Consider the following 22,600-nt stretch of genomic DNA (forward strand, 5'->3'; position numbering starts at 1 on the left):
ATCTTACAATGTTATTTGCAATAAGCTCAATATGGAAAAGTCCTACTCTTATAAATTTAACCAGTGATTTCTGAACAAGGCTATAATCATTATATTTGACATATCAAATTACTCACATCAATTTATACTTAACATGATTTGCTAAAGGCTACTCAGAAAAGAGAACATTAGGCAGTAAGTAGTGTGATTCGAATCCTCAGTCAGCTTTACTTAGAAAAACAAGTATCATATATATAACAAACAACTTACCTGTATATGATAATGATAGTCATAATCATAAAACACTGATCAACTACTGAGTGTCTATGTGCCTGGCACTATTCTTATCGCTTTATCATACTAATTTATTTAATCCTAGCAACAATCGTATGGGTTACTTTCTCCATTTTACAAATGAGAAAACTAAAGCATGTAGAGGTTAACTAGTTTATCCAAGTTAGTAAAGTAGTGCAGCCAAGAGTCAAACCCTTACAGGGTATTAGAAACTTTAACCTGAGCTTATTTTGTTAACATCATGATGTTAATTTGAAATCAATACTTAGAATGTCTATATGGAGTCAAACTTATTTGAAAGAATTGGTAAATTAAAATATTTTTTCCAACTCAATTTAAACCTATACATAAAACGGCTGACCATCTTAACACACAAAGTATTTAGAAGACTATACAAAGGTTGAATATCTTATTTCACAAAATTTAAGCATATTCCAAAGATGTCATTAAAAAACAAAATTTTAAGTGTAAAATTATGGCAATTCTCTCTACTCTCCTAACCTGTATCACCATCAATTAATTGACTAGGAAAATATAAGTAAATGAGTTATGATCTTAGTATGAAATAAAATAACAAAGATGCTTTAGGAAAATTAGAGAAAAAGTGAATAAACTTGAGTCACTTGGAAAATAATAAAAATCTATTAATTCTTTTGAAAGCTAAAGCACAAATAGCAGATTTTGCCATCTTTACAAAGTGAGCCTATATCCTATGTAATGTTTCTCTTAACCTTTATGTCAAAACTCACCCCTTGGAATGTATGATACTTTGCACTGAACCATAAAGTTTCTAGGATCACTAATTATATTTGTGAGAAAAGCACACACCTTCAAGTCAAGAAGCTGGCTCACTTGTAGTTATATCAAGTCCACAAAAAAAATCAAACTAAATATAGTGAGTCTGAAGGCAGTAAAGTGAAAAAGAAAAACTTTCCCACAGAAGTCTACTAGATTAGCATTTTAATAAAATGGAAAAGAGACAAAAAGAACATTTCTAAGTTGGACAACAGTCCTCATAGAAGCTAAGAAAGTTAAATTTATTTAATCTGGAAAACTCATATAACTTTTATAAAATGCTTTTTATCTCAATACTTCCACCATGAAACATGTCTATCGGACATTTTTTGATTTGATATCATCCCTGCACCTCCCCGAAACTTGCTTTTCCCCAGTGTAGCCATCTTGGTCCATGGACAGTCCTTCACCTCCAGTCGTTCAGGCCAATTGAATCATTTAGGAATCATCCTTGATTCTTTCTTCCCTCATTGCCCTCGTCCTTTGTTCTCCTTTGCATCAGACCACCTCTCACCACCTCCAAACCTAGCACTTTAGACCAAACTACTATCATCTCTTACTAGTCTCTCTGCTTCCATTCTTACCACTTTACAGTATATTCTTATCTAGCAGCTGAAGTGACCTTTCAGAAATAGAAATCAGACGTCACTTCCTATAAAAAAGCCCTCCCGTGTCTTCTCATCACACTTGGAAACTAAAAAATATCTGTTATGGCCTAAAAGGCTATTGCCTACCTTTCTAAACCCACCTGTTACTTTCTACTCGTCCCTCTGTAAGCTCCAGCCATGTCAGCCTTCCTGTTGCTCCCAAAAATATACAGTGTGTTCCTTCCCTTACTATTTCCTCTGCCTATATCTTCATATGGTTTACTCCATTATTCAGATTTCTGCTCAAATGTTAACTAGACTTATTGTGGTGATCATTTCATAATTTATACAAATATTGAATCATTATGTTGTATACCTGAAACTAACAAAACGTTATATGTCAACTACACCTTAATTAAAAACCAAAAAAGAGCGTCGATGAACATACTGTAACAATAATTTTAGAGGGATTAATATTTTTAAGACACAACCAGGGCTGATTTAATCCCTATTCAAACAAGGGGCTTAAACTTCAAGGGTACAGGTATGCAAATGTAATTTATAAAAGAACAATTGCTGTTTTATTTACTTCTTTAGACAACAAGTATAATAACCTCCAAGGATAAGCAATATTTTAAATTGATTCACACTGGGGTAAGCGTATCCTGTAGGTTAATGATAAAAAAAAAATGTCACCTCCTCAGACGATTTCCCAAGAATATTCATTCTCTGCCTCAAGTTACTCTCTACACCTTTACCATATTTTTTTCTTCACAGTAAGTAGCACTCCCTAAAATATTATTTATTCATTTTAACTGATTTTTGTCACAGTCCAAAAATGTAAGCTTTCTGTCTAATGTTCCTGCTGTATTCTCAGCATCAAGAACAGTTATTTGGCGTAGAGTGGGTACTCATTAATTACCTGACAATAAAAGAAAAATGCTCACAATGACAATTATACAATTTTTTTAAAAAAATACATAAGAAATGTAACAAAATATTAATCAATTATTTCGGCAACACAGGGAAATTTCTTTCTAATTTTTCCCTAGTGAACATGAATTATTCTATAATGAGGAAAATAAATGTACACATACTCCTCTTATCATTAAGTTAAAAAAATGCACAGGAATTGTTAGCAGGGATTACATATTTGGATAGTGCAATACCAGTGGATCTTAGCTTTTCTCTTCTTTCTACTTTTCTAGTGTTTTATCCTCAAAACTTTTTCAGTGAACATTCTTTTAAAATAAAGAAAACATTGTTCAGATATATGAAAAGGTGAGTGGCATTTGAGGAGCTTCCCATTATTGCTGGCAAGAGCATGAAGAGAGGCAAGCAAACCACTACATCAGGGGAGATTCGGGATGTATATTTGGGGAAAGCTTCCTAATTTCTTGACCAACTAAGGTTTCCGGGTCATTGAAAGATATTACCAAAGGTGACTTCAGAGTCTTTTCCTCTGGAGATGTTCCTTTCAAAGAATAAACAAAATAACTTTAGTATATTACTGCCCAAAGGCAAGCATATTAACTACTACATGATGTCTCAGGTTCTTTTTAGACTCTCTGTTATTATACTACTTACTTCATTTCACACTCTGAATATTTTTGATCCTAGAAGACAAACATTATAGTACATATAGTCCCATAACTTTATCATAATTCTAAGGTCAAAGTAAGTAATTCATAGTAAGTAATTTCCAATGGGAGAATGTTAACATTACAGCCTCAAAGCCCTTCTTCAATTTGTTAAATAAAAACCCTTGAGTTAAAAAAAAAAAAAAATCAGGATTTTAGCAATTGGGTTAGTTCAAGGCTGAACACTAAAACTTCCTGAATACAAATGTGCACCTACCCACAGAAACAATTAGGACTGTCACTGAAAAATATATCCATGCAGAGGGAATTGTTAGCAGTGAATTTTCAAATTTAGACAACAGGTTTTCCCTTAAAAAATTTATTCATATACCTTTTTTCTCTTATAAATTAAATTGTGAAGGTATTACAAGAGTTCGCCAAAAAGTACGTCTACAAAATGGAAACATTTAATAATGTGAATAAATAATTCCTAACTTATCTACTTCACATACCTGTGTAGGATACTCTTTTTGTTTGTGAGTTTTGTCAATTTCTAAACCGCACAGAATTTTAGAAGAAAGGCACCTAAAATATTAATTAGACCTTATATTTTCCTTTAACGTATGTAGCTGACTATGATGGAATCTCAATAGATCACTGACTGTGTCTGGAGACTATGTCACAGGCCCCGACACAAGGGAAATAGTGGTGTGTAAGACTTGGACATTTTAGTATCAAATTTCTTAGGTGAGAACTAAAATGCTCCATGAAAGCAAGAATACCATGTCTGTCATATTCACTACTGAAGTCCTAAAGCATGGGACAGTGCTTGGTACACAGTAGGCACTCAATACATATGCATACGAATTTAACCCACCTGTTAACAAATTCCACATTATAGAAGTTCTGGGTCTATTACATATTTTGTTTCAAGAGTGTCATTAATTTTCACTTAGCATAGTGACTACCTGGACAAGCTGGCTAAGACCGCACTACCTGTTTCCTTGAACCTCTAATCTAGCTTCCTGTTTGCCTCTGGGGAAAGCTCCACTTAACCAGACATTAATCATTACATGGATAATGAGATGATTCTCAAAACATTTTTCACAGAAAATAATTCTACGGTATTTGTAAATCATTGGCAGTCTTTGTAGATAAGAAAATAAATTTAACAACTTCAAATACCAGCATTTTCTATATGGGTAGAAAAAAATTACCATTCATTATCAGATCCAATAGTATTCACATCCTATTCAAATCAGACCACAGATCTTCATTAATGTAGTTTTAAAACCATACGTCTACTAATTCCTAATAGTAACTTGCTAAACAAAAACAAACATGGAGTTTTTGAAATGTACATTTTAAAACATTCAGATAACTCTATTTTAAGTCACTGAATTACTGCCAGCAAAAGAACTTACCGCCTGTCACTTCACACATTGGTGTGATTGCAGAGTCATCTAAAGGCACACCTGTCAACTGTTCTGATTCTACTGACATGGTGCCAGGCAATCGCAACACTAATGCAAAGAGTCTCTGATCCCAACGAAAAGGTTCCTTGGTCAATTCACTTCCAGGCAAAGGAGAATTAAGAGGTAAATGGAGCTGAAAGTAAGAGGGAAAAAAAAAACAATAAGATTTCTACAAGCTATTTTTCCCAAAAGGATGCATTAATCATGAGTCTCCTATCACTTAAAAAACAAGCTCAAAAACAAAAGCTTACACATATATATCTAAAATAATACATGAGATATCGTTACCTTAGTTTTCTTAACCTTTACTCTGAAGACCTCAACTGAAAAAAATCTATTGCTGTAATGCTTTTCAGATTTCAATTCAACTAACCACCAGGTGATGGACTGCTTCAAAATAAATTTCATTTAATCATTAAAACAACCCTATGATAAATATCTGATTATTCCCATTTTCTAGATTTAAAAAAATGGGTCTCAGAGAATAAATGATTTGGCCTCCTGGGTCCAAGTCAGTACTTTTTCTATTATACCAGAGCAGTCTCAAACATTTCCACAGTTAATAATTTCAACTATGCTTCATTTTATACAAAACATACATTCCCAAAGCATTTGCATAAAAGTAATTTTGTCACTCTAATTACATATTAAATATATTAAAGGTAATGATTCTTACCACATATGAGTAAAGGTAGAGGGTTCTGGGGTTTTTTCAAGTGTTTCTTAATAGATGTCTCTCCCCATCCCCATCAGACCTGCTAAATCAGAATCTAAGATTCTTAAGAATATTAAATAGCTTAAAAGTGATGCTTCTAAGGGGTACCTCTGTACCAACAGAGTAACAGAGTATACAAACAGAATCCACACATCAATCTTAGCATAACTAAATGGGGACAACCAGACAGTATGTGTCTTATGATGTGATGCAATAGAAGTACATAACATTGAAAGGAAAGAAAAAGGGAAAGAGAAAGAAAGGTTGAATCTGAATCTAATCAAGCCTTTAGTTCTAATTACCAGTTTACAGGGACTACTGGGGATACAGAATCAAGTTAAACACCACCACAAGGGACAAATCAGTCAAATCCAGAATGTGGGACGCTCTACACAACAGATGACCTAGTGTCTCCAATAAATCAATGGCATGAAAAAGCAAAGAGTGGAGAGTAGGGAGGGTTGGTGGAACTATTATAGAATAAGAGACAGAACAATCAAAAGTGAAGACTTTTGAGACAATGTGGGAAAATTTGAAATATATGTTACTAGAATTATTAATATTTTAAGTGTGATAATGACATGGTGCTCAGAAAAACAAAAATCCTTATCACTTATAAAATTTAAAAAAATAAAAAGCCCAGGATCAGCATACTCAGGGACTTATTTACACAAATATTAGAGTTTTCTTTAAAATATAAAACACACTTTAAAATTATCACTTCCAAATTTATTGCCAGTTTATACTACTCTAGTCATAAAGCAAGACATAATTGTATTGCTTACAGCCTTTCTATTTCTCACCTCAAGAAGATTTATCAACTTGATAAATCTACAGATTGAAGACATTCTACACTGACTTAAGACTCAAGTTTCTTCATTGACTACATGAAACCATTAAAAAAAAAACAGATTCTATTCTAAGAAGAGAGTTCCTATTGCAGCTCTGCTAAACTGGCACCTCTCTCCAAAAGATTCACGCCAAGAGAATGTGCTGCAAGACTCCTTTATCAAGATCAGCCAAGATTTTGTGGCCACGGCCAGGAGTCATGAGCTCTTCCTCTGGCACTAATCCTACTTAAGGCAGAAGTCAGAGGCAATAAGGAAGGAATGCTGAAGAAATCTGGGCCAGGATGTTCTCTGAGGAAGGTTCTCTAACTGCAAAGGCTCTGTGACACTTGCAAAACAGGTCAGGAACTCCAAGCCCTTGCTGCTATTACCACACCCTGTTAGAAAATAAGAAAGCACTGTTTCCATCACCTCCTTTTAGTCCAGACCAACCACCTCTGTACGGGTGCTTGGTCATTTTCTCTCTAAGATCGTAGAAACACCAAAGCACCAGTGGCACTGGTGGAAGAGGGTTTCAACGGTTAATGCAGTTGCTCTGGGAAGTAATGGATACATGGAACTGTCTCAACAATCCAGTGGATACAGCACTGCCTAGACCTCATATATATGCAGTGGATAGGACAATGATGGACCCCAAACTATATACACATATACACACAACTAATCAGATAATAATCACATACACACACAAAAATAATCAGATAACAACAAGCAACTACAAGGGAGACAATACACAATTAAATAATTGGCCTTTGGCTGTAAAATGCTAGATCTAGAATGTATTTCAAGTAAAACAAAAAAAACAAGAAGGGTCACAAGCATATCTTACACATAGCTATTATCAGTTTCATAAACTTGTCAAATTTTTATCGATTTTTCATTTTCTGATTATTTCCCCTTCCCCATATCACTACCACCTGGTCGGCATCCCCAAAGATGAGGGGAAAAAATCCCCTATAGCTGAAATGTGCTAGTAAAATAGGAAGGAGTGATGGCAGGCAAAGGGGGACAGGAAAAAGATAAAAAGCCTGAAGGAAAAAGATTCTTCCGAGAGCTGAATTATTCCAAATCTAAAGTCTATAGCTGAAATTCTAGTAATGTCTTAAAATCACAAAAGGAGGTCCTTCTGAATATATGGACTTTAAGCATCAAGGCAAATTGCACATAAATCAAGAAGAAAAATATAAAATTAACCATTAAAAATGTGAATAAATATGAATAGATAATTCCCCAAAGTGGAAAACATGCAAAAAAAATAACCCAGGAAATTCATATGGCCTATAAATAGGCAGAAAGATGCTCAAATATACTAATCATCAGATAATACAAATTAAAATATCAATGAGATACCATTTCACATCCACCACATTAGCAACATTTAAAAGTTTGACAATACCAAATGATGACAACTATATATAGCTATGGGAACTTCCCATCACTCCTACATAATAAAACCATTTTGGAGAACAATTTGATAATATCTGGTAAGCTGAAGATGAGCATACCCTAGGACCAGCAATGCCACCTCTAGTTATCCATCTTAGAGAAACTCTCATATATTTTCACAAGAAACCATGTAAAAGAATGCTGTCCACAACATTATTTGAAACAGAGGAAAACTGGAAACCACCTAGAAATCCAATAAGGGAATCAATAAACTGTGATCTGTTCATAAACCAGAGTTGAAATGAATAAACTAGATTTCTAAGATCCAACATGGACAGATCTCAAAACAATATTTTTTAGATAGCATAACATACATATATTCATGCATGCATACATAAAAGAACATAAATCATGAATGTACAGCTTAATGAATTTTCACAAGTTGAATGCCCTTGTGTAACTAATGCTCACATCAAGAACAGAACCTTTTAAATATATGTCCCCTCCAGGCACTACTCCTCTCAAATGTATTAGTTTTGCCTGATTTTGAACTTTACAGAAATGGAATTATGGAGTACGTTCTCTTTGGTCTATGGCTTCTTTCATTCAATATTATGGGGGTGAGATTCATCCATACTGTTGCATATAACTGTAGATCATTTATTCCCATTGCCATATACCGCACACATGTGTGTGAGTGTGAGAGAGAGAGAGAAAGTGAGAGAGTGAGAGAGACAGACAGACAGAGACAGAGAGAGTGAGAGAATATACTATAATTTATTTATCCATGTTTTTTGTTGATAGGCATTTGGGTTGTTTCTAGTTTGGGCATATAATGAATATGCACAACTATAAAATTACAGTACATGTCTCTATGGCAAACATATGTACGCATTTCTGTTGGGTATCCAACTAGGAGCAGAACTGCTGGGTTACAGGGTATGAACATATTTATTTTTATCAGATACTGCCAGTTTTCCCAAGTGGTTGGACCAATTTATACTCCAACCAGCAGTGCATGAGAGAACGCAGTTGCTCCATATCTCCTTCACCAACACTTAGTATTGGCTGTCTTTTTCATTTGGGTGTGTAGTAGTGTCTCAGTGGGGTTTTAATTTCCCTGATGTCTATGGAAGTTGAACACCCTTCATACATCTCTTGGCCATTTTGCTGTGCTCTTTTGTGAAGTGCCTGTTTTCTTCCCACTTTTTAAAAACTTGAGTTACTTGTCTTTTTCTTATTGATTTGAAGGATTATTAATATATTCCAGATGAGTCCCCTGTTGGATATAGGTATTACAAATATCTTCTCCCACTTTGTGATCTCCTTCATTGCTTTAGTGGCATGTTTTAATAAATAGAATTTGTTATCTTAATATATTTTTTCTTTTCATAGTTAGTACTTTTTCTGTACTCAAAAATCATGAAAATGTTCTATGTTTTCTTCTAAAAGCTTTATTATTTTACCGCTTAAACCTGAAATACATCTAGAATTGAGTTTGTTTTATGATATAAGGTGGAGAGAAGGCAGATTTTTTCCTCAAATGGATATCTAATTGACAAAGCACCATTTAATGAAAAGACCATCCTTTCTCTGCTGCTCTGGAATGTCACCCTTTTCTTATATTGGGTGACTGTACAAGCATTAGTCTACTTTTGAATCAACAACAATATTAGACGAAAAAGAAGGCAAAATGCAAAAGGATGCACTATTAAAGAATTACTTAGTGTAGTTTTACATACGTGTAACATATACATGTAGTAAAAGTAAGACAATGTGAACTGGAAGGCTTCACACCAAATTCTTGATAATTGTTGCTTCCGGGTTGGGGAAGAGGGAGGAGTAACACTGAGTAGGGGAACAAAGGAAACTACACCTTAACTATCTGCAATGTTCTGTTTCATTTACTAAATTTTTAAAAATCCACAACAAAAAAGAACAAAACTAGGCAAATATGGCAGTAGTTTTTGTATAACTTACTCTTATCCAGAAATTAGAATATATTAATAAGGAGATAACTGCCAAAAGCCAGTAAATTATTCATTCAAGTAGTGATTTATACCTCTTTTTCTAAGTGTCATTATTTTATACAAAATTGAAGACAAGAAAACTTCATACATTCATCAACTTAATAAAAGGTAGATTAAATATAATCACTAACCTCAAAGCTCAGACATTTATAAAGACTCTAACAAAGAGTTCTACTTGATCAGCTATTAAAATACACTGCAAGAGGGCAGAATACTTCCTGAAGATTATGCATGCTTTCACTTATCATTTCTTATGCACCTACCAAATATTATGCATGTTTAGATCCTGGAGATTTAAAGATGCATTATAAAATATAGTCCCACTACTCAAAGAGTTCTGAGGAAAGGGATCATATTCCTAAAGGAATCTGTTTTAGAAATGTGTTTAAGGATAAGCTAACATACAGAAAGAAGAAAATGAAAATCACAGTACTGGCTATCAATATATTTATTAGGATTTTCATTTCTGAACACTTGACAGGACTGAGACTTAACTGCAGGAAACTTTGGTATGAAAGTACTCAACTTTAAGTGTCTAAACTGATGATGCTAAAAAAAGTTAGTCATTAACAACAACAACAATATAGTAATTACTATTACATGGTAGATATTGTTCTAAACCTTTTATATATATTAATTTCATTTAATCCATAAATAAACAAATGAGACAGACACTGTTATAATTCCTGTTTACAAATGATAAAAACTGAGGCACAGAGAGCTTTAGTAACTTGCCAGAAGGTACACAGTAAATGATGAGGAGACAGAATTCAAATCCAGGTAGTCTGGCCCCTGATTCTGTGCTCTTGAACACTGCATTATACTGCCTGACCATTACTGAAACCATAATTTGCATTTTAAAAAATCAAGTGCTGAGATATTAATATAAAAAAGAAATTAATTCAATTCTATTAAATGGAAAAAAGAAAACTTTGATTATAAAAATAACCACTTTTAGAAAAAAATTTAAATCATCCATTTCTCAATCTATCTAGTGATTTTAAGCCACTAATTAGTAGTGTATCTTATAAACATTTCAGATTATTTGTTTTTATAAAGCACAGTCCTATGCTTCCCCCCAGTCACTCTTTTATCCAATGGAAAGAGGCAGCAATACACTTTTCTCCCTCTTGCTGTTTTCTTCCAATTCTCAAGTCCATGGGTAATAACAACAATAATAGCTAGTACTGAGTACTTACTATGTGCCAAGCAGCATTCCATGAGCTTTTCCTATAAAACTTATAACAAACCAACGGGGTAGGTACTATTATTATCCCTATTTTAGGGATGAGTTGTAATATAAGATTGTATGTCAGGAGACATCTGTTTGGAGAACACATACTCAAAGAACCCCTGCTATATAATCAAGTTTAGAGCCTCTAAGGAAGACTGCAAATTTTAAGAATTTGATAAATCATGTGTAATTCAACAATACAATAATATTCCAATAAGCGTGACATTATTGGTCTTTATTAGGGTCTTCATAAGATTACAGGCAAAGTTTCAGTCTAATGGACTAATAGGCAAAGAAAATTATTTATACTAACAAAGTTTTATTTTTACTTGAATACAATTGAGGTTTTATGTACTATCATTTTAAATGATTAATTTTATTAATATCACTATTCCAGATATCTTATGTAATTCTCTTGGTAGCTGACAGAAAAGTAAATGTAACTCCAACTTAAATTTAGGAAGACTGTCCTATTTTTCCTTCTTTCCTTTGGAGATCTATCTTACTGCCCTTTTACCTTTGAGTCTTTCCTGAACTTCTTATAAAAAAAGAATAGAAGTTATTTCTCCATAGGTATAAAAAACAAAGGGCAGATTAGGTAGGTGATAGTCTATCACTAGGCATGCTCAAACTTTATGGACTTATAAAAGTGCGATTTCCCCTTTATTTGATTGTTTTATGTTTGATTATGGTTCAGACCCTAATTATTTGTGACTTAGCTAACACCAGACTAAAGCTCAACTTAAATTTTAATTATTTATTTATTCTCTGAACGCCTACCATAAGCATGGCATTATTTCAAGATTTTTTAATTTTTTTTTTGTGAGGAAGATTGGCCCTGAGCTAACATCTGCCAATGTTCCTCTTTTTGCTGAGGAAGACCGGCCCTGGGCTAACATCCATGCCCATCCTCCTCCACTCTAGATGTGAGGCCTGCCACAGCATGGCCTCACAAGCGGTGCATCGGTGCGCACCCGGGATCCGAACCGGCGAACCCCGGGCCGCCGCAGCGGAGGGTGTGCACCCAACCACTTGCACCACCGGGCCGGCCCCTATTTCAAGATTTAATAAGATTATACCAAGCCAAATAAAAAAGATCTGAGATAATGTTTTAGCTAGCTCACTTTAAGAGAAACTATTTAAAACCTCAGATAACTGAGATTTTCATACACTTATTTTTTTAAAGTTGCAGAATGTAAAAATAAATAAATAAAAGTCAGCAAACAGTGAAAGAAGATAAAAGAAATTTATTTTTAAAACGTCTTTAATTCAGGAACCAAACAGATTTCCCCTGGCATACAACCTAACTGGCTCCCAGATGACGATCATGCCAGAGTCCACCATGAGAGCCAGGGTTGACTCATCTGTAGCAACACTTAGGAGGTTTCCCCTTGCACTTGATGTTCTGCCAACTGGTTCTATTACTAAAGTAATTCAAATTATATGTCCTTTAATAATCATACTTCCCACCTTAAGCTTTAATGACCTATTTACCTGGCTGCCATTAACCCACCAGTTTGAGAGAGGGCAGGGAGAGGGATCTGATTCTTTTCTGTGTTCCCCTACAGTATTTGTCAAAGGAAAGAATAAACAAGATCCCTCTTACTTCCACAGCCTAAGGAAAGTACAAGAGCAAGAGGGGCAGAGTGAGGGCTGCAATCGGAGCACAAGCACCTCTCAGTGTCCTGCCAACAAGACTTGTGCTCTCCCCACCCCAATACACATACAGCTGTGGATGCACACACACAAGCACGGCTTCCATGGTAATGTTTGCAGTGGGTCACAGACCAAGCCACAGTCTTATATCCAAGAGCCGGGAGTGTTCTCCTCTCCTTATGTGTGTAACTAGCTAATCTCTATGGCTCTTGTATGTGCCCATACATAGAGGATACAAAGACATGAGCTGAAAAACCTGCCTGACACCTAGAGCAGGGATCAAGAAACGACGATTCCATGTGTTGAAGCCATAACAACTACTCCATCTAGATCAGTGTATAATACTCATGAGAATTTACATATGGACATACTTCCACTGAGGCCCACACAGAATATAACCTCATAAACTCTTGGCTTATTCAGAGATACAAAGAACATGACCATATATTATTTCTTGCAAAAATTTTTTACCTCACACACCAAACCATGACTTTTCTTTATATTTTAATGCACTGGCTTAGTACCAATGAACCTAGCACAGTATCAAAGAAGTAATTAGGTCATTATTAATATATAATTTTTAATTGTTATCATGTGAGGCATTTTTAAAAAAAATAAGAATGGGGGGCCGGCCTGGTGGCATAGCAGTTGGGTTTGTGCATTCTGCTTCAATGGTCCAGGTCTGCCAGTCCGGATCCTGGGCGCAGACCTACACCACTCATCAAGTCATGCTGAGGCGGCATCCCATATAGAAGAGCTACAACTCTACAAGTATGATAGACAACTAGGTACTGGGGCTTTAGGGAGAAAAAAGAAGAAGAGGAAGACTGGCAACAGATGTTAGCGTAGGGCCAATCTTCCTCAAAAAATAAATAAATAAATAAGAATAGGGATCAAAAATCAAGCCATAACTCAGTAAATTATTTACTGAAAGGCAAAACATTAGACACTGTCATTTCCTACCTTCAAATAAATGTAAATAAATAACTGTAATATGTTATGATATGTACAATAGTAAAAGTACGCATGAGGTACAGAGGAATAAGTGATTATCTGGGGGATGAACAAGGGAAGGCTCACAGAGGAAACAGCATCTGAGTAAGCTTGAAGAATGAAAAGTTTACTGAGAATCTAGAACCTTCTAGATTGCAAGTTGGAGGGCATATGCAAAAACCATGATCAAAAACATAGGAGGCAAGGGCCGGCCCCATGGCTTAGCGGTTAAGTGCGCGCGCTCTGTTACTGGCGGCCCCGGTTCGGATTCCAGGCGCGCACAAACGCACCGCTTGTCCGGCCATGCTGAGGCCACATCCCACATACAGCAACTAGAAGGATGTGCAACTACGACATACAGCTATCTACTGGGGCTTTGGGGAAAAAAAGGAGGAGGATTGGCAACAGATGTTAGCTCAGAGCTGGTCTTCATCACAAAAAAAAAAAAATTTTTTTCAAAAAAAAAAACATAGGAGGCAAGAAATAACAATAAAAAAAATACTGAGATAAAAAACTAAATTAAAAGTCAGAACTGCTGGAGAGTAAAGTACAAAGAAAGAAAAAAACTGAAGATTTTAAGAAAGCCTTCAAGAATGGGTAAGATTTTAATACAGGGGAGAAAAAGGAATAATATTCAGGGAAAGGCAGCAAGCAAGGAAAGAACAAGAAGCATTCAAGAAATTAGTAGCCTATTTTGGATCAAGTTTAGAGAAAATATAGAGAAATGATAAGGAATTTTTCTTCATCTGCTAGTCATTTCCTAGTCTTTTCACTCTACTAAAACAACTCCCACACTAAGTCATCAGTGATCTTTTTTTGGTCACTGTGGTAGATGACAGTGTGGTGAAAGTGTTCCAGGCCTAAGTCTTAACAGGCCTCATAGCTTCATTGTCACCCCCTTGGGAGCCAGCAGCCATGTAAAGAAGCTTGAACTAGACTACTGATTGATGAGAGATCACACGGAGAGACAGAAGCCACAGGGACAAGAAGCAAGCTGCCCAGGCAATAGTGCACCAAAGCCCCAGACATATAAATGAGGCCAACTCGGATGTTCCAGCCCCAGCTAAGCCCCCAGTTGAATGAAGCCAACCCACAGAATCTTAAGAAATAATCAACTGTTGTTGTTTTAAGCCACTAAGGTTTAGGATGATTTGGTACACAGAAATAGATAACTAAAGGAGTCATTAAATCTAATCTAGCAGAGATTTTTCAGATTTGGCTTCCCAGCAGCATTCACTCTTTAGAAAGACACTCTTCATGTTTTTCCTCCTCTTCTCTGGCTGCTCCTCTGTCTTCCACCCCAGATTCAACTTCCAATAACCTAGCCATTAAATGCTGTAGATCCTCAAGGATCAGTCTTAAGCGTTGGCCAATTTATACTCTAAACCCTCAACCCACCTACCCAGAGCTTCAATTATTATTTATACTCAGATAATATTAAAAAATTGTATACATCTGGCCTAGATCTTTCTTCTGAGCACAAAATATTCTTTTGCTTTCTTGACACTCCCTCTTGACTGGCTCAAAAGTATCTCAAACTCAACATGTTCAAAACTGAACGCATGATTTTTCTCCACTCAAAATGGTACTCTTTCAACATTTCCTAGCTCAGTGAATAGCACCATAATTTATCCAGTTTTGCAAGAAACCATCTCCCTCTTCCTTATACCCCCAGATGCAATATATGTCAGCAAATTTGGTTGATTTAACCTTCTAATTATCTCTTGATACTGTTGCTTCTTTCTGTCTCTTCTACCATCACCAATTTCCCTGGCCAAGCTCTTGTCAGGACTAATGCAACAATGCCTAACTGCTCTTCCAAAATCCACTTGTCTTCCTCTCCCCAAACACCTACTTCCAAAGAAAACTCTTGGATGGTTTCCTATTGCTTTTACATAAATAACATTACTTAGGATGGCCTCAAAGCCCCTTGTGTGGTCAAGCCCAACTTTTTTCTCCATTTTGTTCACTGATCCCTCTTCTTTTATGCTCCAAGTCACATTAGCCTTCTTCCAGTCCCTCATTTTTAAAACACACTCCCTTTGGGAAAAGAACCTTTTACAGTCCCCTTCTGCCTGATATGATCATCTTTCCCACTTTTTGTATAGTAAATCCTACTCATCTCTTCAGATCTTAGCTTTCCATGACGACCTTGACTAGATCTAGTGTGCCCTTATTGTAGGCTCTCATAGCACATACTCCTCCCTTTCTTATTATTATATATAATAATTGCAGTTTCACTTTTATCTATGTGATATTTTTATTAATGTTTGTCTTCTCATCTAGACCCATGGGGGCAGAGTTCCTGCTTGTTTTTGCTCACCATTTGATTCTTAGAGCCTAGCAAAGTGTCTGGTTCACAGAAGAAATGCAATAAATATGGCTGAATGAATAAATGGATAGATGAATAAATAAGGTGACTGACAACTTAGTGAAGGGTACACAACTTAGTGAAGGGTACTGAGGCATCTAGTGGACAATGGAAAGCAACAAAACATTTTGAACTGTAGAATAATACACTCAAGTGGTGTGCTTTAGAATAATTATTGCCATAGTACAACAGATTAAAGGGAACCAAGAGAAGTTAGGGAGCTAACGTAACAGTTTAAGGAAAGCACTAGGGTGATTGATAGCAACAGGAATAGGAATCAAAGGAAGAAATAGATTAATGAAAGCAAAAAGCAAGGGACTGATACCAAAGACAATTACAGAGGTAAAAATATACAATGTGATATGTCCTAAGGCCCTGACGCTTTCTCTACCTCTACTATTATTGTGATGATTCATGTTCAAATATTTGAACATGTTCAAAACAGTAACAATGATTGATACTGTAATATATGAAGCATAACTTTTTTAAAAAACTACAAAACTCAGTTCCAAATACATACACACACACCAGAAATGAGTATTTTTCTCAAAAGATGTACAATAATGTTATCAACTCTAACGTATAACTACACATAATTACTACATAATATCTCAAATTATTCAGCATTTAACATAAAACATTTAAACTGGAATAAATTATAAATAGATCAGCAGGTTAATTTAAAGCACATTGATAGGGCCGGCGCCATGGCTTAGCGGTTAAGTGCGCGCACTCCACTGCTGGCGGCCCGGGTTCGGATCCTGGGCGCGCACCAATGCACCACTTCTCCAGCCATGCTGAGGCCGCGTCCCACATACAGCAACTAGAAGGATGTGCAGCTATGACGTACAACTATCTACTGGGGCTTTGGGGGAAAAAATAAATAAATAAATAAAATTATTAAAAAAAATAAAATAAAATAAAGCACATTGATAAAGAAACTTAAAATCTAATAATATAGTAAAAGCTCTGTGAATCATTTGAGGGCCATTATTTTGTAGATAACTGAAAGCACTTAATGCTTCAAGCATAAAAACTTATCAACAAACTTTCCACAGTACATTATATATGTCCCTATCTTCTGGAAACAAATTATATCTCCTAAAAATAACAATAATAACCTTTTCTTGACAATTCAAAGAAGTAGGGAGAAAAAAAACTTAAAGACCACTTGTTCACACCAAATATTGCCCCAAATCACACAGCAAGTTAACAGGCTGGCAATTCCATCACTGACTGAACTCTGTGGCAGGGTTTCAATTAGATATCCTGCTTGAATCATCTCCTTTAATCCTCTAACACACCTATTGCCTATAACTTAGATTCTAAGGTGTATCATCAATTTAATACATTTCTTTGCTTCCCCAAAATTTAACATTAAATATACATAAAAATTTTTCCAACAATAGCACATAATTATCCATACAAGAGCATATCCCTTTCTTCTTCCATATAATAGAGTTTCACCGAGTTTGAGCATCACAGAGTTTGAGTCTAAGTCTCCACACTGGGTCTAGAGGTTCTTCTGAATCCCTTTTGGCCATTAGAAGTTAAGCAGAACATCAGAGTCATATTTTATAGCCTGTGCTTATGATCTTGTACGTTAGGTGATCTATTGTATGTATCATATTTTTTTTGTCTCAATACTAACTCACCATAAGGTAATAATTTCCTTAAAAAATTTTTAAGGAACAATTAGGGATCCAAATTTAAGTTAAACCTCTACAAGACTTCTGTTTAAAAACACATAACAATCAGATATTGTATATGTGAACCATGTTTGGATTCTGATTCAAACAAAACAATTGTTGATGTTTCTGAGACAAGGAGGAAAACTGGGATATAGATTGGATATTTTATTATTTATTGGACCTCTTAAAATTTTTGTTAAGCTATAAAGATAAATTTAAATTAATTTAATTTAATTTAAATTGATTATATTTAAATTTAGTAAAATTCTGTTAGGCTATAGAACATTGCAGATATAGACACACACACACACACACACACACACACACACATATATATATATTTAGATGTCCCTATATGTTAAAGATGCATACAGAAGTATTTATGGATGAAATGATAGAATGTCTAGAATTTGCTTGAAAATATTTCCCAAAAAAGTGTGTATGGGGGTAGGGGCAGAACAGACGAAACAAGACCAGCAAAATGTGGATCATTATTGACGTTGGATAAGAGTTTTTGAGGTTTATTATTTTATTTTCCCTACTTTTGTGTATGCTTCAAAGTTCCACAGTAAAAGTTTTTAAAAACTGGACATATGTGAGTAACCAACACAACAATCAAATACACAAGCAAATAAAAGCCTCTGTGGAAAGAAATGAGAATAGGAAGGGAAGTCTTGCTTTTATTACTAGCTCTCCTGTAAATGTAATTATTAACCAAGTGTTCATGTTACTTAAACTGAAACATTTCAACTCTTTTAAATAGAATATAAAAATTTCACTCGACATGAGGTGCTAGCAAAGCAAATCATTCAGCCCCAGTGAGAGCTAAATGACCCACACCTATGCCTAAATATGCACCAACACAAGCAGTACCAGAAAAAAGTCCATCACAGGTAACTTCCCAGCTGAAAGCTAACAAATTCTCCTAATTTCAGAAATGCTTAAGAGGGTAGGGAACGGGTGGATAATATTTCTTAGCATCAAAGAAATACAGAATTATCATTTGGGGGTGGGAGAAGGATAAGGAAACCCTAACACAAAGAAACTGATAAATTTGTCCAAGTTACTGCAGGTTCTGGAAAAACCAAGATTTAAACCCACCTTCTCCCACTTTGCTACATCCTTGTTATGTATTTGGATTCCCAACTAACATTTACACTGTGCCATATACAGTCATCCTACTAAAATCTCTTTTTCTGTTGGACCTTATAGTAAATAATTTCAGATTGCTGCTGTCTGGGTTCCTATGTATGCTTACTTATATCACCACTTTTGTGTATCAGTTTCCTCATCTATAAAATATATAACAGGGAGATATACACACACACATACAAGGTTGGTTTAACATTAAAAATCAGTGTAATTCACTATATTAATGAGATTAAAAAAGAAAAATCATCTCAACATATGCATAAAAAACATTTGACAAAATTCAACACCCATTCATGATTTAACAAATAACACTCAGCAAACTGGGAACAAAGAACTTCCACAACCTGATAAAAAGAATATACAAAAACCTTACAGTTAACATCACACTTATACGGTAAAAGGTTTCACTCCCCACCCCATCCCCTGAGATCAGGAACAAGGCAAAGATGTCCATTGTCACCACTTCTACCAGTATATTAAGGCAAGAAAAAGAAACAAAAGTCAGAGAGATATTGGAAACAAAGACATGAAACTATCTATATTCACAAACAACATGATTTTGTATGCAAAAAACTCCAATCTAGAAAAAGCTACTAGATAAGAGAATTTAGGAAGGCCAAAGAATACGAAGTCAAAATACAAAAATCAACTGTATTTCTATGTACTAGTAACAAACAATCAGAAACTGAAAGTAAAAAAAAAATTTACAATAATAGCATTAAAATATATGTGCAAAACTTTTACAATGAAAACTACAAACTGCTGAGAAAAATTAAACTTAAAAAATCTGAGAGATATACCATGCTCATGGATCAGAATAACCAATAATATAAAATGTTGATTTTCCCCAAATTAAAGATTCAATTTATTTCAATCAAAATTGCAGTAGGCTTTCATGTAAAAATTAACAAGCTGATTCTAAACTTATACAGAAATTCAAAGGACCTAGATGAGACAAAGCAATTTTGAAAAAGAAAGTTGGAGACTTAAACTGACTGACTTAAGACTTATAAAGCTATAGTAGTCGAGGGTTGTATTGGCAAAAGACAGACATAGAGATCAACACAACAGAACAGAAAGCCCAGAAACAGACAAACAAATATGTGGCCAATTGATTTTCAACAAAATGCCACAGCAACTCAATGGGGAAAGGATTATCTTTTCAACAAATGGTACTGATACAATTAGTAAATGATGTGTCAAAAAAAAAAGGAACCTCAACATTTCCCTCCCATCACATATAAAAATTCTAAATGAATCATGACCCTAAAAGTAAAAATTCACACTATAAAACTCCTTGAAGAAAATACAGGGCAAAAAGCTTAGTAACACTGGGTAGGCAAAGATTTCTGAAATAGAACACAGAAAGCACAAACTATAAAATAAAAAATAAATTTAAAGCATTTGCTCTTCAAAACACACTATAAAAAATGAAAAGGAAAGCCAGACTGAGAGAAAATATTTGAAAAACATGTATCCAATAAAGGACTTGTATCCAGAAAATGTAAAAGATTCTCATAACTCAATAATAGCAAGACAAACAACCAGTAAAAAATGGGCAAGAAATCAGAACACTCACTTCATCAAAAAAGACGTAAGACGTATAGATGGTACATAAGCACATGAAAAGATGTTCGATATTCATTAGTCATTAGGGAATGCAAACTAAAACCAAAATGAGATAGCACTACACACCCACTATATCGTCTAAAATTTAAAAGACTGAAAAAAGTGTTGGAAGAGTGTAGAGCAACTAGAACTCTCATACATTCCTGGTGGAAATGCAAAAGAGTACAGCAACCTTAGTAAACAGTTTGACAGTTTCTTATCAAGTTACTTATACACTTACCATATGACCCACCAATTGTACTCTCAGGTATATACCCAAGAGAAATGAAAACACACGTCTACGAAAGGACTTGTATGCCAAGGTACACAACTGCTTTATTTATAATGGTCAAAAAATGGAAAAAACACAAATGTTCTATTTAGTGAATGGATAAACAAATTGTAGTATAGTCCAGTAATGGAATACTACTCAGCAATAAAAAGGAACAAACTACTAATATACGCAACAATGTGGATGAATTTCAAAAGCATTATGCTAAGTGAAAAAAACCAGACACAACGGGCTACATACTGTATGATTCCACTTACATGAAATTCTAGAAAAGGCAAAACTATACATATATAGTGACAGAAAGCAGATCAGTGGTTTCCAGGGGACGGTGATAGAAAGTAACTGCAAAGGGCATAAGATAACTTTTTTGGAGTGATGGATGTATTTAATATCGTTATTGTGCTATTAATAACACAATGTTTACAACTGTCAAAACGCATCAAGTTTTATACTTGAAATTGCTGTATTTTATTGTATATAAATTATAGCTAAACAGGAGACAATAACAATAACAAAGGAAATATAAGCAAATGCAAATTTTGAGTACCATATATTTAGTGGCAAAAAAAAAAAAAAGGCTCTAGAACACATATACCATTTAATTTGGAGTCTGGTATCTTTATTATACCATGCTGCCTTCTTTCTTAAGAGCACCTCTCTCAAGATCCAGGTGAGAATACTCATTCTCAGTCTTTTCCATGGACACCAAAGATATGCGTGCACATGTGCATGCACGCACACACACACTTCCATGGGAGTACTAGACTTAACTCTTGGGAGGAAAATCTAACTATGTACACTGCTCTTTTCCACCTAAGGCAACACAACAAAATGGAAGCATCAGAGTGGCTGCATTATAAAGGATACATGAAGTACTTTAAAATCTTATTAACAGTAAATTACTTGGCACACATTTCACAACATGGCTGAGAACTGAATCGAAACAGCGTAGAGCACCAGCAAATTCATTCATTAATTCACTTTTTCAATAAAAATTTGCAAAGAACTAACACTGCCAGTTAATGGATAAATGGCAAAAATCTGCGGAGTATTAAAAGTTATTGATTTTAAAGAAGTTAGGTCAATTAGTAGAGCTGGGAATAAGGTAACACTTAGGAAATAACTGCAGAATAATATATATATAATCAAATGCTAAATTTTGTGATATTTATAGATTCTGTGAAAGTTCATTCCGGGTATGCATATCAACTGAGTGACTACTCTTTGCCAGGCACTGGAGTTAAAATGGTAAGCAAAAGGAAGAGAGGGTAGTCCTTACCCTTGTGGCGCAGGAAGGCAGGCTGACATTAACCAAATAAGCACACAGATTACTATGTAATTATTTATACACTATGCTAAACGCTATAAGGGAAAAAGGTTTTTTTTTTTCTTTTTAAAGGTCAAAATAGAAACCTATGACCCAGTCTTGACTAATGATCATACCCCCCAGTGAGTCTCTTGCCCTGATATCTTTCTCACTAAACCTCTACATCCCATTACGACCCAATCTTTCCTGATAGCACCAGTGTTAACTTCATGGGCAAGTCTTCTCTGACCCCTACAAGAAGAATTAGGAGTCTCTCCTTTTTGTACTGTAATAGAGAATAATAAAAACAGTAAAATTTCTCGAGCACTTATTATCTCATTTAATCATTACAATAACCATGAGATATAGTTATTATTATCCCCATTTTAAAGATGAGGAAACTGAAGCTTATAACAAAAGAAAATTAGGTTACATCTCTAATTAGCTGCAAAGCCAAGAAGCAAACCTAGGTCTTTATGACATAAATACATTCTTTTTTTTTTTTTATTGCGGTCACATTGATTTATAGCCATTGTATAAATTTCAGGTGTACATCATTATACTTTGATTTCTGCATAGATTACATCATGTTCACCACCCAAAGACTA

General features: G+C 34.8%; 1 protein-coding gene across 1 annotated transcript in view; it reads right to left on the bottom strand.

Annotated features, from left to right (window-relative positions):
* INTS6 (integrator complex subunit 6) overlaps positions 1-22,600 on the bottom strand; it is an 87,244-nt gene that overhangs the window by 24,171 nt on the left and 40,473 nt on the right. Inside the window, exon 5 of the mRNA XM_004433678.3 lies at positions 4,660-4,843. Coding sequence (XP_004433735.1) covers positions 4,660-4,843 — 184 coding nt within the window. The remainder of the gene's footprint in view (positions 1-4,659; positions 4,844-22,600) is intronic.

Source organism: Ceratotherium simum, chromosome 10 (assembly GCF_057802395.1).
Source record: "Ceratotherium simum simum isolate JZ-2026a chromosome 10, ASM5780239v1, whole genome shotgun sequence".
In the NCBI taxonomy this organism is placed as follows: domain Eukaryota; kingdom Metazoa; phylum Chordata; class Mammalia; order Perissodactyla; family Rhinocerotidae; genus Ceratotherium; species Ceratotherium simum.